The 15500-nt window shown below is 40.1% G+C and overlaps 1 protein-coding gene across 1 annotated transcript in view; it reads left to right on the forward strand.

The window, feature by feature from the left end:
* Cep162 (centrosomal protein 162) overlaps positions 1 to 15500 on the forward strand; it is a 69299-nt gene that overhangs the window by 48734 nt on the left and 5065 nt on the right. The window contains exons 22-25 of the mRNA XM_060384635.1: positions 1427 to 1639; positions 2350 to 3002; positions 5183 to 5324; positions 6930 to 7028. Of these exons, the coding sequence (XP_060240618.1) occupies positions 1427 to 1639; positions 2350 to 3002; positions 5183 to 5324; positions 6930 to 7028 (1107 nt within the window). The remainder of the gene's footprint in view (positions 1 to 1426; positions 1640 to 2349; positions 3003 to 5182; positions 5325 to 6929; positions 7029 to 15500) is intronic.

Here is a 15500-nt window from a genome sequence, read left to right on the forward strand (position 1 = left end):
AATCAATGTGACGCTTTCTCAGACATTTAGAAATAGTGCTTCCTCAAGATCCAGCTATACCACTCCTAGGCATATATCCAAAAGAGGCTCAAGTACACAACAAGGACATTTGCTCAACCATGTTTGTAACAGCTTTATTCGTAATAGCCAGAACCTGGAAACAACCCAGATGTCCCTCAAAGGAGGAATGAATACAGAAATTGTGGTACTTTTACACAATGGAATACTACTCAGCAATTAAAAACAAGGAAATCATGAAATTTGCAGGCAAATGGTAGGATCTAGAAATGATCATCCTGAGTGAGGTATCCCAAAAGCAGAAAGACACACACAGTATATACTCACTTATATAGACTTATAAGATAGGATAAATATACTGAAATCTGTCCACCTAAAGAAGATAAACAAGAAAGAGGACCCAAGGTACGATGATCAATCCTCACTTAGAAAGACAAATGGGATGGACATTGGATATAGGAGCAAACAAGTAACAGGACAAGAGCCTATCACAGAGGGCCTCTGAAAGACTCTACCTAGCCATGTATCAAAGCAGATACTAAGAATGCAGGGAATCAGAAAGGGGGGGAGTTAATACGACCTGCAGAGGACAGGAGTTCCACAGGACCAAATATATCTGGGCACAGGGATCTTTTCTGAGACTGTTTCTCCAAACAAGGACCATGTATGGATGCAACCTAGAGCCCCTGCCTAGATGTAGCCCTTGGTAGCTCAGTATCCAAGTGGGTACCCTAATAAGGGGAACAGGGACTGTTTCTGACTCGATGGCGGGCTCTTTGACCTCCTCCCCTATCCCCACCCCCACCCCCAGGGAGGAGCAGCCCTGCTAGGCCACAGAGGAGGACTTTGCAGCCAGTCCTGAAGACACCTGATAAACCAGTATAAGATGTAACAGAGGAGGTTCTTCCTTATCAGTGGACTTGGAAAGGGGCAGGGAGGAGATGAGGGAGGGAGAGGGTGGGATTGGGAGGGAAAGAGGGAAAGAGGGAGTGGGATACAGCAGGGATACAAAGTTAACAAACTAACTAATATTAAAAAAAATAAAAATTAAAAAAAAAAAAGCAGCTCTGTGTCTGTGTATAGCAGTACGTTCTCAGCCAGTGCAGTCACAGGAAGGGACCAGTGAGAAGAACAAGAGCTCTATACTCCAGACTTGCTGTTCTCAATAGATCAGAAGGACTGAAGGTGTGCTTTGAGTGACTGTGAGATGATCTCTGTGTCAGCAGGTAAGTTAGATGTTAGAGGGTAACCTTTTGAAATGATTGCACTCCAGTACCTTTGCTTTAGCATAAGATAGGCTGTAAGCATCCTTGACATTACTGTTGTAGCATAATCTAAGCTTAGATATTAAACTGCTTCACCCTTGTGCATATTTGTCAATCTATATATGTTTAACACATTTTTATAGGTTAAAGAAATGGAAGGGATTCTGAAGAGACGGTACCCCAACTCTTTACCTGCTTTGATACTGGCTGCCTCGGCAGCTGGTGATTCAGTAGATAGAAGTACAGTAGAGTTTATGGAGAAAAGGATAAAAAAGCTAGAAGCTGAACTAGAGGGCAAAGATGAAGAAGCAAAGAAAAGCCTTCGCACCATGGAACAGCAGTTTCAGAAGATGAAGGTACGTACAGGTAGCAGATATGGAGTGTGGGAACAGGTTGTTTCCAGCCCTCACTTTAAAAGACTACTCTGAGCATCCTTGCCTGCCAGTGTGATTCCATGTAAAAGAAGTCTAGGTCCAGCATGTCTCTTGAGCTCAGCCAGCAATTCCTTTCTATCTCAGACAGAGCGATCATCCTTCAAGACCAAATGTAAACGTGCTGTCTCTATGCAGTCTTCCCACTTCCCCAGGTCTCCCAGCAGGAAGCACTGCCTCAGCCCCTGCATGTGCGTGTCTTTACTGTAAGTGACATAGGACATGGCAGCTGTTGTGTTGCACTCCTCTCCCAGTGCCTAGTATGAAGTTGTAGCTCAGTAAATACTCACAAATGAGCAAACATTGGTACCTGGTTCCAAATAGAATAAATTGTTTATTATTTATATTTCACGATATTTCCTGCCTCCAGCTGTCAAGTTCTGGGGTTGTAGGCACGTACAACACTTGAAGACTTTATAGGCACACATTATCTAATATATTTGAATCAATTTTTAAATGATATTATTACACCCTTCAGAGACTAGGGCCCCAGTACATCTGATTTGCAAACAAAGCTGAAGACTTAAGAATACGTGTTTGGACAGAGGACTCATATGAACACAGTAAAATGCAGGGCTTTGGTAAGTAATGATATGTTTAACAGGGTTTTCATAGGTCCTGAAATCTTTCCTCAGATTCAGTACGAACAGCGGCTGGAGGAGCAGGAGCAGCTGCTTGCCTGCAGGACGAAGGAGGCGCCACATAACCAGCGCAACAGCTCGTCTAGGCTTAAGGCCCTCGAGACAGAACTTGGGGACATAAAGGAAGCCCATCAGATCACTGTAAGAAAGCTGGAAGCTGAAATAGGTGTTCTCAAACATGAGAATGCTGAGTTAGCACACAAGAAGAATGACAAAGAGGATCAGGACCTCCAGTCTATAGAATTCCAGGTAGAGCAGGCACATGCTAAAGCAAAGCTGGCAAGACTCAATGAAGAACTGGCAGCAAAGGGGAGAGAGATACAAGATCTTACAAAAACTGTGGAGAGGCTCCAGAAGGAGAGGAGAGTGATGCTGTCTAGGCAGAGCTCCAGAAGCAGAGAGGAAACGTCACCCAAAAGGCTTAAGAAAGAAGTTTTGCACCCAACTAGAGCAAATGCAAACTCCTTCCCTGAAACCCTGGATGCCAAACTGTACCACCCACACACCTTTACTGATACCCATATTTCAGAAGTTTTGCAAGAAAACTACAGATTAAGAAATGAGCTAGAGGGATTGATTTCAGAGCGAAATAAGCTGAAGATGGAATCTGAAGCAGCAATAAGCCATTTTGAAAACTCCATGAAAAGGTAAAAGGTTAATTTGTTTATAAATATATGGGAACAAAAAAGGAGTTTAATTATGAACCATGTTTTTACTATAATAGCTTCACCTTGAAATATATTCATAACTACATTTAAAAAAATGCAGTTGATCAATTGCTACTATGCTTGCCTAGTGTACATGGAACCCTGAGTTTGATCCCCAACACCACAGAAACAGAGTGTGTGGTGTACCCATGCCATCCTTGCATCAGACACTTGATAAAAGGAAACAGAAGGATCAGATCCAAAGTCATTCTTGGCTGGGTAGCAATTTAGAGGCCAGGATACCAAAATATAATATATAAAAAATAATATATATTTATTATATTGTGTGTGTAGTAGTAGGAGTATGTGAGTATTTTCAGTGTATTATTTTCTACTTGAGGAAACACCAGATTCTGATGAGCTAAAACCTCCATGCTAGTCCAAGCCGGGTCTTTGGGGTGACTGGCAAAGAGTCCTCTCTTTTTACCCTAGTTCTCCCCTCAGACTTCCATTCCTGCCCATGCTCGTTAACTATTAATGCCAACTGCCAGTCAGTTTTACCTCCTTTATTGCTTGAGGTCACTGCCTATAAACGTTTGTACCTGTACCACCTTCCTCTCTGTACTAACAGGTCGTCATACTTTCCCACCCCATCATCCTTTATTTCTCTCCCAATCATCTTACTTTAAAAATAAATAAAATAATAATAACAATAATAATATTCTCTAAATGTTCTCATAGTCATATGGTCATTGGGCCCTTTCAGTAACTGCCAACATCCTTAAATATCAATACTAAATTTCTCTACCTAGCATCTCAAATCCCATGGCCACTCTCACATTAATCTCTGTGTCTAACTTGCCATGTTTCTTTGTATATTTTGCTCAGTTCTGATTCAAGTTTTGCCTCTTCCACAAAACGTTTTTTGGCACATTCTCAGAAAATTGCTTGCTCCCACCCACAACTCCTACATAAGCATCAGTTATTACCAGCCTTGTGGTTCCAGAGAACAGATAGAAGACTGCGCTGCATTTGCATGCCTACAAATACGTGGTTTCACTCAAGCAGGATGAGCATGGAAACGGCACCCACGATGCTTAGTGATTGATTGACAGCAGTTTTGGTAATTAAATAACCATGACAGCTACATGGTGAAACCAGTTTCTCCAGTACTGAATCTAGTTGTTTAAAGATTGGGGGAGAATAGTAATCTTTCCTAGAAATAATACAAAATTTAAGTTTGTCATTTAAGGTTTTATATAGGAATTTTGTTTTATAGGAAAGTTTTGCCAGTGTTGTTAGTCTGTTTCTCTGATCTGAAGAGTTTTGCTAGGCCCAGCTTGAGGCTGTTCTTTACTTTACTATAACAGAGTTAGATTATGAGTGGTTTGGTTTTAGTCCTTTCTTAGAACTCTAACTATACTCTTCCTTGAAGAAATAGCGAATAAGCAACTGATGCTTGCCTGTCACTTTTAAATTGCCATTGTAGGTGTTAGGAATAGTGACTGTAGCCATTGCCACTTATTTGACTGCCTGGGATGCACATACTTTGTCACAGACAAACGAATCATCACATATACAATACAAATTAATTCTTTGTCTGTGAATTACCATAAAATTATTGTATTCTCACAACATGCCACTATCCATGTAGTTTGCATGCCCAAATAGTAGCGCACTGTCAATAAAAACCATTAAGGATTTTAAAGAGAACTGCTGTGGTTATCCAAACAAGAACCCAAGTAAGAAATCGTGAGTGTTCCTGAAATCTGAGTGTACCTTAAAAGACAGAATGACTAAGCAGTTGCTTGAAACTCATGCAGGTGAACTGAAACCTAGCAGTCCCTTGGAGACTATAGCTCCAGATGGAAGGAAGAGTGGAAAGCCCAGATTTTAAACTCCGTTTGGGCTTAACTTGATCTCAGGCTGAACAGTTTACAGATCTGCACCCTCTGAGCGATCTCTGTGTGTCACTTTTCCTAAACCCACTACTTTGACAAAACCTAGAAAATGCTAGCCCGTGAGTGCTTGCAGAAGCTCAAAGCATGCTGTTGGACACAGCTGATGTGCAGCAGTAGTAACTACTCTTTGGTGCTTCCTTTCTAGGTTTTGGATAAGAGTCTGGGCTTAATTACAGGTGTGAGATCAACTGTACCTGTTCTCTTGTATTTGTTCCGTAGGGTCAAGGACGACACTGCAGCACATATTGAGTCCCTGAAGGCATCTCATCAGAGGGAAATAGAGAAACTCCTTTGCCAAAATGCAATAGAAAATTCCTCTTCCAAAGTAGCTGAACTGAATCGCAAAATCACAACTCAAGAGGTAACTGGTTTTTCTGAGACTTTAATAGTATATTTTTAATATTTTGACAGAATATGATTTAATCTGGAAATGTTTTAACTAAATTTTTTTCAGGTTAATGATACAAATGGAAAATAATTATTGACTTAATTTTTATACATAGAGAGGGGATACCATTATTATATACTTACCGTTTTACCTTAAAATTAGGCCCTATAGATGTTTATGCAGACTTGTGCCTATACTTCTCAGGTCTTCCTCTATGGCTGAGGTATACGTCTAGCTGACCAGGACCTTATCATTTGACTTTTCATGTTGACCTCCCTCCCTCCACCCAAGTGGTTATCTTCATGCATTCCTCATGCATTCTCACCTTTCATCACGGAACAAATAATGACTCCAGTCAGTGAGGCACTAGGGAGAAAGTAATGAGCAGAGACACAGGGCTCCAGCCCACAGGAAGTGCAGGCTTCCAACAGCTGGGATGGGAAATGCTGACAACTAGCATTTCCTTCAACTGCTATCCTCCTTCTTGGATATCAGGTACATGTACTTTGAATATCTGAAAATAGCTGCCATTTTCTGTACTGTTAGGATGAAAATAAAACTTTTATTTAAAACAGTATATAAAAGAAATATAAGCAGTGGTGAATGAAGGTACGTGTTTATTTTGCTTCTCGTCCTTCCTAAAGGCTTTTATTTTCTTTAAGACAAGCTTAAAGGGGAGACTTCAAGGTGTTTCTGCATTCTTCATACTCTCTCTGCCACCTGTAGCCACTCCCTACCATTATAATTTTAAAAAAATCCTTCCTTGGGGGTATTTAAATAGGACAGGTTACAAAGTATTTGTAAGCCATTGTAAATCATCAGATGCAAAAATGTTGTTAAACTTTTTGAGAAGTGCCCTCCTATTACAAAGAGGTAGATGTGGAAGCACCTACCAGATGGAATGTAAGGAATGAAGATAGTTCTCACGGTGTGAGAAGTGTTTGAAACACTTTTCTGGAGTGTTTTTCTAAGTAGCACTTAGGTGCCCCTGCAGACCCTCTCCAGGTGTCAGGAGGCAGCTGGCATTGCAGCAGAGTGACTTGCAGGGACAGTGAGAGAGTAACATTCTAATGCCACAGTAACACGCATAATGTATTTTCCTGAGATGATAAATGTAATATTGCAAAAATCATGAGTTCTGTGGAAGTCAGTGCCATCTGCTCATTAAAACAGTGAAGGTGTAGTGTCCCAGAGAAAAGAGCTGGCCCTTCCACACATTCTTAGAATGTCTGAAGGAAGTCTTTTCATGGATTCCAAATTCCTCTATCTAGGAACTTGTCATTTTTAGTTCACAGGTATTATAACCTTTTAGTTAAGAAAAAAAAAAGACTAATATCCTACTTAGCCACAAAGTATGAAGATAATCCTGCCCATTTCCAAAGCTTAGGCTTTACAAAGGTTTACTTCTAACGGGTTTTTCAGTCCTGAGTCAGCTTTCTTATATTATCTACATAGTAGTCAAGGAGGAGCCTTATTAGCCAAATTCTCCTACACTGCTCAGTTTCCAAGATCAGAAGCGGTCTGGTGCATTCAGGGTTATATGGCTGTAGACTAACCCTATTTGTCGTAATTCACTAGGTACTTATAAAACATTATCAAGGTCAAGTTAATGAGCTGCAGGGTAAACAGGAATCCTTTGCAGTTTCTCAAGTTCGAGAAGAAATCCTACAGAAACAGGTAAGAAATAACCAAAACACTGGACTAAATAACTTTTCTTAAGAGATTTCAGTTAGGTTCATCTGTATGTGTAGATTTTTTTTCAAACAAATGAACATATAGACCTAGAAATCTCCGTCCTATAAAGAAAAATCATTAGTAACTTAATGTAAAGTCTGCTTTCAGTTTAGAAATGAAAACCCAAATCTGTTTTAATGTGACTTACACAATGAAACCTTCATCTGTCTTCAACCGGTAAGTCTTGTAGCTTTATTATGCATAGTACAGGCTTCCTGAGCAAAGCTGCTAATAGTGTAGCCCCCTAAAATACAAAGTTTCCTTCCCAAAGTGCCTGAGACATCAAACACCTGTTACTACATGGTGGGTAATCAGACGGGTCTGATGCTCTTTGGGTGGATGACACCTAAACGAACATCGGTACAAAGTCCCAATTTATTTCTAATATCAGAGATCAGACCTCTACTCTTGCCTGATGCATCTAAAACAAAAAGGGGGAACTGTAGAGAGCTGCGGAATGCTATGCCTTAAAGATGGAGCTGGTTTCCGCCTTCCACCTTCCCAATGGTGAGTGCTCTCTGTCACGAACAATTCCACATTTGGCTAAGGCTGAGGATCTGGCTTGCTTCCATGTATGTGGACCTATCTGCATTGCCCACGTGGCACGCCTGGGTTGGCTACCCAGAGGCTATCTAAGCTGTGGGCTGGCTGTCCCCAGGGTCCGAGGATTGTTCAAGGTTTCTGAATAAACTGCATTGAAAAAAAAAAAAAAAAGAAAATTAACAAGGAAAAAAAAAAAGAATGGTGGTTTTGGAGACTTGTTTCAAGTTACTATGGAATATAGGGTTCCAGTCAGACCTACAAATGCAGACGCAGCTATTTCTGGGGGAACTTTGGCAGCACCAACCAAGCAACAAAGATTGAGAAGCCAAAGGCCCCCAGTAGGCCCAAAGCCAGCACACAGAGTGGTGCTTGTCAGTCTACCCTAGTCCCTCTAGTAAATTGCCTGACACAAGCCAACATTTATGTCCTTCTAGCTGGCGAAAACCTGTGTTCTCACTAGTCACAAAAGCCATGCTGTTAGAACATGAGGGAAAAAAAAACAAAAACGGAGAAATGTATCCATTTGTAAAAATTGTTAACTGGCCAGTCCTTTATCCTGACTTGAGCAGCAAGGCTTATAAAACCTGGTATGTGCTCTACCTGTTCCAGCAGATGGCAAAAAAGACAACAACAACAAAAAAAAAAGATCCACAGCCAGTAACCACATGCAACTAATTCTGTGAGAATCAGTCATTAAAGAACTGAGTTTTACCTTTTGTTTTTTTCCTGACAATCAGGATTTGTAAAGGAAGGGACAAGGAAAGACTTTACCTTCTTCCCTCATCTGGGAAGTCAGACATGTGGCTCATTCCTGTAATCTTAACACTCTGTAAAACTGAGGCACAAGTTTGAGACTAGCCCAGGCTACACAGTGAGACCTTGTTTCAAAAAGCCAGGGAGGAAAAGAGGGAGAGGGGGAAATGGCTTTAGTAAGAATTCTTTCATTAAACTGGCTGCTGCCACCCTACCTAAGACACCATCCATAAGATCCCAGGAAGAATCGGGTTTCTCAGAAATCCCTGTCAAAGTCTCTAGAAACTGTCAAGGAAAATAATGTTCCTTGGCTCTGTGGGTTCTTAGTTGATACAGGCTACTGTAACAAACAACAGATTAATGAAATTCAAGAAAAGCCAACAAGTTGATTGGCACACACAGTCCTCACCAAGCAGAAGAAAACTCAGTGGCAAAGGACTATACAGTGGCTTAGAGCTCTGCCCTCAGCAAGTAAACCTACGTGCATACAGCCAGACAGTGAAAGCCACCGAGTGCCGAAGGCAGCAAACTGTGGGAAAGAATAAATGGGAGAAAACTTTCCGAGTTAGGTTTGATTTCAGACTCACCTGGTGTCATCTTCAATGGGCTCATAGAAGCCGAGCAGATGCCAGTAAAAGACTCTGTATCCTGCCTTAGACAAAAAGTGTGCATAGAAAACTTTCTGTTTGCTGTGTTATGGTTATCATCCACAGAAAAACATGTCAAAGAGGCATGTTTTAGGATGTGGCTTCCTGTAACACTGATAGTCATGCTGTGTCATCAGCTGCAATATCATTAGATACTGCTCATTGGCCTAAGGTCCCTTTGATTCTAGGAAGTTTAAAATATATATATATATATATATACACAAACACATGTGTGCATATATACATACATACATACATGTGTATGTATGCGTTTCAGCGCTCAAGATGCGCACAGAATGTTCTTAGCCATAATCAGTAAGCTTATAGGATCTCACAGAATTGAACTAAAGCTGTTAGAACAAGCAATGACAGGAAATATATGTTCATGTTTGCAGGGCCAAAAAAACAAGATCAGTTTTAACCAAGTTATCTTCTTGTTAATTTATGGACACAGTGATTAAGGCAGTTCTTTTCAGAGTAGCCAAGATATTTGAAAATAGGAAACATTTTTTGCGGATTTATGCTGTTATAAAAACATCCTAAGGCTTGATTAATCAAAACCCATTGTTAATTCAGACATCCTAGAACATCATGCCAGTAGCTAATGGGGCCTTTATAGTGTATCATCCTAGGGGAAGAAGGAGGACAGGAGAGGGCCAAACTTGCTTTTCTAACAGCCTATTTCCAAGTAACTCACCTGCTCCTCCAGTAACAACTTCAGTTCATTCGTGCACTAGGACACACTGAACACTAAACAGCTACAGTGTGTATTGAAGCTGTGTCCTGTTAAAACTTCCTAAGCTACTGCCTGCTGAATAGAGATATGCTTTGAGTCTGTATACCTGCTTCTTAATATGGAGTTCATTTACAGGAGCTGCAGTAGCATTGGCTAATATAGGCCTACCACTGATGAAGACCTGTTGCTCCTTAGCTTTGTATATACTGAGGCATTCCATTTCAATTTGAAGGGAAAATGAACTGCTCCCACCACTGAACAAGAACCGTTTCTATTTCCTGAAGCTGAACTGCTGCATGATAAACTGGGCAGTGACAGAGCTCAGCTTCTCTGAGGAGTCACAGTCCTGTGAGCTATTGCTCAGCATCTGAAAGCAGCTGATTGGTGGATTTTACTTTGTATTCTAGTTGCCCAGGCAAGGATTAAATCCTGTTACTTTGCAGGGCCACAAACGAAGGTGCAGTATACATTTTTAAAGAGTGGTAAAATCTGTTAGATCTTTTGCTAGTTTATATTTGTAAAAATATTTTTAAGGGCCATCAGAAAGCTGTGACTTGGAAGACTTCAGAATATAGTTAAAGCAAATATCCTCAGTGTCCTTGGGAATTTGCCTCTCTCACTTAGGGTACTAATGCCAGGTTACTGAAAGGGCTTTTCAATAGATAGCCTGTATGTCCCAAGCCTTTTTATCTAAACCATTTTCAAACCACAAAGCTGTTTAAAAATCTGCTGCTGCAAAGGGGTGCAGACCTTTTAGTCAACCTTTACCGTATCATCAGTCAGTCTCGTGAGGCACACATTAGCTCTTGTCTCGTAACAAAAAAAGCTCATCACTTATGAGTTAGCAGTCATTATAAATCATCAGTGACTACTCAAGTCTTCATTTATTTCCTTGCACCCTAGAGTTAGAGAAAGGATTCAAATCAATCCAGAAATCCTAACGCCAGATGAGGGATTGATTCCTACCCTGTGCAGTTAGTGTATGTGCTTCACTGATTACAAATGTCACCATGGAGAAAAAAAATTACAGCCACTTCATAGAAACCAAGCTGGACATGGTGGCGCATGCTTGTAATCCCTCAGAAACCACACTGGGCGTAGTGATGGGTTAGTGTCATCCCAGTACTTGTGATCCTCCACCTGAGCTGCCCAAGCTCCAAGCTGGCCTGCACATTCAAGATCCTGAGCAGTTGGCTAGGATGCTTAGAGCAGTATGAAGGCCGCGCATCATAGATCGTGTGTTAGAGCAGAGTTACTCACCTTGTAACTAGGAAACAAAGAAAGTTAGAGACTAGAATTCCACAATCCGATGACAAGGCTTGACCTCCCAGTAACCTAAAGACGTGTCACAAGATCCCCTCTATAGAGATACCATACTTACAAAATGGGCATCAAAGAACCAGATGACAAAGGGAAACTTTATTTCAAGAAGAGGGATTAGAACAGGGAGGAAGTAAGTGGCATCCTAAACAGTTTTAGAGTTGGGAAGCAACCTAGAGAACAAAGAAAAACTACAAACTTAAGCCTGACTTCCTGGCCATGAGGGGTTTGCCAAGAAAAGACAAATGAGAAACCACCAGTGAGCTCCATGATAGCAGCAGACCGGCAGTCCTCACTAGATGCCCGTAGTCTTTACAAGTAGTAAATCTACTTTGGACAACTAGCTACAAATAACTGTTTTACTCTCACTGAGTGCCCCTTCAACTCAAGAGACCAACATGCTACATCAGCCACACTTAGATTCCATCCTGCCATAGGGGCTAGCAGATGAAGCCTGGTGCCTGCACCTGCTTCCTAGGGACAAGCACAGGCTTCTCCATGCCCTGTAGGTCCATGACAGAGGCTACTGCATGGGAACTAGAATCATTCTTCTCCATAATCCATGGCCTCATAGCCTTGGTATTGCTGCTTATAATTCAGAAATTCCTGACCCTCAGGAACTGAGGAAGGTTCCACCTGTGCCCCACAGCTTCTGGAATGCTACTACCAAAGTCCAACACTCGTTACCAAAACTAGGGAGAATCTCCCTAATAACTCCAACCCACAGGTGACACCGATGGTACAAACAGTTCCACTATCACCTGAAGCTGCCCATCACCCCAGAAGTTTCCATTCCTCATCTTACAATTCTAAGAATATAGGCATTACCCAAACCCCAACACCACCAGCACTCACCCCACAGATGTTGATGCAGAAAGGTCCTGTCACCATCCAAGCCTGTCCTCTGGACATTCCCATCTGTGTTCCATTTATTAGGCATGTGAATTAACAACACAAATGCCAGCCCCACTAGCACTTTTCCCCATGTGACCTGAGAACATCCCCATCCATCCCCATCACATCCCCATTGTGCAGCTCCAGGACCATAAACACAGACACAAGCCCTCACAGAACTTAGAACCACTTTCATGAATCTGCAGTCTAGACTTTGGAAGTGCTCACGGACAATGCTGACACAGTCACTGCCAAGGAATCACAGAGACTGAACTTCAAGCTCATCCACAACAGAAACCAAATCACACTACGGAAAGCCCGTATCATATCTAACTGGAGGAAAAAGAAAAGAAAAATTTCCCTATAAAAGCTACTTCCAAAAATTGGGGGAAACAACTACAATAGGTACAGAGGCATCATATTGGAACATAAGAGACATGAAATAGTATACCGCTAAAGAAACATAAATTCCAAAAGTCCCATTTTGAAGTAAATTTATTAAAATGCCTGAAAAATAATTCAAACTATTGATCTTAAGGAAAGTCATGAAAGGGAATATAAGAAACCAGACAAAGAAATGAAAACAGTTCAAATATGAATGAAAATGTCCACAAAGAAACAGATTGTAAATGAAAGAGGAGAACATCTATGAAGCCAATGGAACACCATTAAGTGGACCAAGGTTTGCATAGTGGAAGTTGCAGAAGAAAAAGGCATGGACATTAAAAGTCCATTTGATAAAATATGCAGCTATTTCCCAGATTTTCTAGGAGAATGGAAATTCCAAAAAAGAAGCTCAAAGGACCCTCATCTAGATTCAGCAGCAACAGAGACCTTCACTGGGCACATTACAATCCATGTATTAAAAGTATGAGTGGCTGGCTCTTTGACCTCCCCACCCACCATGGGAGGAGCAGCCTAGCGAGGATACAGAGAAGGACAATGCAGACAGTCCTGATGAGACCTGATAAGCTAGGGTCAGATAGAAGGGAAGGAGGATCTCCCCTATCAGTAGACTTAGAGAGGGGCAGGGAGGAGATGAGGGAAGGAAGGTGGGATTGGAAGGGAATGAGGGAGGGGGCTACAGCTGGGATACAAAGTGAATAAACTGTAATTAATATAAAAAATAAAAATTTAATTAAAAAAAGTACAAAACAGGAAGGCTCTGCAAGAGAAAAGCATTAAATTACATTTAAAAGAGAAACCAAGAGATAGAGTCCATATTTCTAGAAGGTGAACTCTTATAGGCATAAAGAGAACAGGATTGTGTATTGAATTTGCTGAAAGAAAAAAAAAAAACAGCCAAAAACACTATTCTTAACAAAACTACCCTTTAGAATGAAAAAATAATATTTTTTTTTCTTAGATAAGCAGAAACTTGAGGGGATTCACCACCAACAAAACAGGCCTACAAGAAATGAGTAATATTCTACTCTAAAATCAAAAGAATAATAGTGACTATCATGAAAACACACATTTACAAAACTTATCAGGAAAGCAGATCCCTAAAAGAGAAAGAGACCAAACCATGAAGTTAAGTGATAAGAGAGGTAGAACAGAATACATAAAACAGTTAACAAAATGACAGGAGAAAGTTGATACCTGTAATTAATAATCTTGACTGTAAATGGATTCAATTCAAAAAGGACTGGGAAATGATATGCAAATGAAAACTAAGAGCAAGCAAGATGAGCTGTGCTTCATCATAAAGCAGACTTTGAATCAGAAACTAAAGAGAGACCACGGGGTCACTGTACAGTATATACTAGACTGATTTAGGCAGACACAACAGTTGGATTAGTACCACTGAAGTACAAAAAAACCAAAAAATATCAGCTCCAAAGGGATAGACTGCACTGCAGCAATGGTTGGAGACTCCCAGCGCTGACAAACTTCATAGGCAGAAGACCAGCAAAGAAACATGAACTGCAACACTGTAGCTAAGTGTAACCAGCCCACAGCTCATTTCATCCAAAAACAACATTCTCCAAGGTAAATCAGGCATTAGGCCACAGTCAAGTCTCAGTATTTTCAAAAATTACAATCTTATTGTATCTCTTAGACAACAGAGAAGATAAAAGCTATATGTCAACAAAAAGAACAGTGGAAAACTTGCAAAATGTGGAAATTGAATAACATGTTCCCAAATGGCACATTGGAAATTAAGGTTAAAGCAGAAATCAAAACATCAGTCTGGAAACATGCAAGTTGAAAGGACAACCTGAAAGTCTGTAGGGCACCACAAGAGCACTGGGAGGCTTGTATAGCAGTAAATGTATGCATCAGAGAGAAAACATGCAAAACCCAATACAAAAGATTTGTGAAGTGCTTCCTTGGAAACACAAAATAAACAAACATTTAATTAAACTATTCAAGAAAAAGGGAGATATTTTTATTGCTCTAACTCGATTATAATGGATCATTAGAAATAGTTATGCATAATTATATGGAAAACTAGTAAGCCCAAAAGAAATGGATAAAACTCTATCTACAAACATACTAAAATCAAATCAAGAAGTATAAAATATAAGTAAAACACCAAAAAATTAGTACAGTTGGAGCAGTAATTTAGTCTACTATTTAAAAATCCAGAACCTAATGACTGTGGATTTCTACAAAATTTCATTAAAAAAAAAAAATTACAGTTCTTAAAATAATCCAAGAAATTGAAATGACAAGAACTCTGTTAAAATCATTGGGCCACTATTCCCATGATACTAAAACCAAAGATAACAAAATATGAGAACTACAGACCTGTATCTCCAAGGAATGTAGATGTGAAATTCTCAACAGAATGCTAGCAAGTTGAGCTCAAGAGCACATCACGTGCTCATACATAGTGATCAATTGAATACCTGTCAGGCATGCAAGAAGGGATTAGCTTAGTATGAAACCATAAACATGATTAAGACGCCTCATAGAATGAACATGTTTCCTTTTAAAGTCTGGCACAACAAAACAAAAAGAGATAGCCACTGTCACCACTCTTATCTAATAATAATATCCTGGCAAAAGAAAGAGAAGGTATCCAAATTGAAAAGGAAAAAGGTATAAACAATCCATATTTGCAAGTGATGTAACAAATGTTGAAAACCCTAAATTCTCCATTTAAAAAAAAACTGTTAAAATTATTTGAAAGAATTGCAGGATATAAAACTCAACATATGGGGTTTGGATTGATGGCTCAGCACTTAAAAGTACTGTCTGTTCATCTAGACTTGAGTTCAAATCCCTGCACCGACATGGTAGTTCACAACCATCTGTAGCTCCACATCCAGTGACACAATCTGGGTGAAGCATATTTTACTGAAGTAAAATAACTATCAGCTATTAATATAACTGAGATTTCTGTTGATATTTTTATGCCTACTGAGCATGGATTAAATATATTTTACACTAATATTAGTTGTTATAAATTAGAAGCTGTAAAAATCACCTATGGCCCCACTACCCCCATTTTGCTACACCCTTTCCTATTCACACAGGGTGCAAGTAGTGTGTGGGTACAGTCACTGATGTATA

The sequence above is a fragment of the Meriones unguiculatus genome, chromosome 6 (assembly GCF_030254825.1).
Source record: "Meriones unguiculatus strain TT.TT164.6M chromosome 6, Bangor_MerUng_6.1, whole genome shotgun sequence".
Lineage (NCBI taxonomy): Eukaryota > Metazoa > Chordata > Mammalia > Rodentia > Muridae > Meriones > Meriones unguiculatus.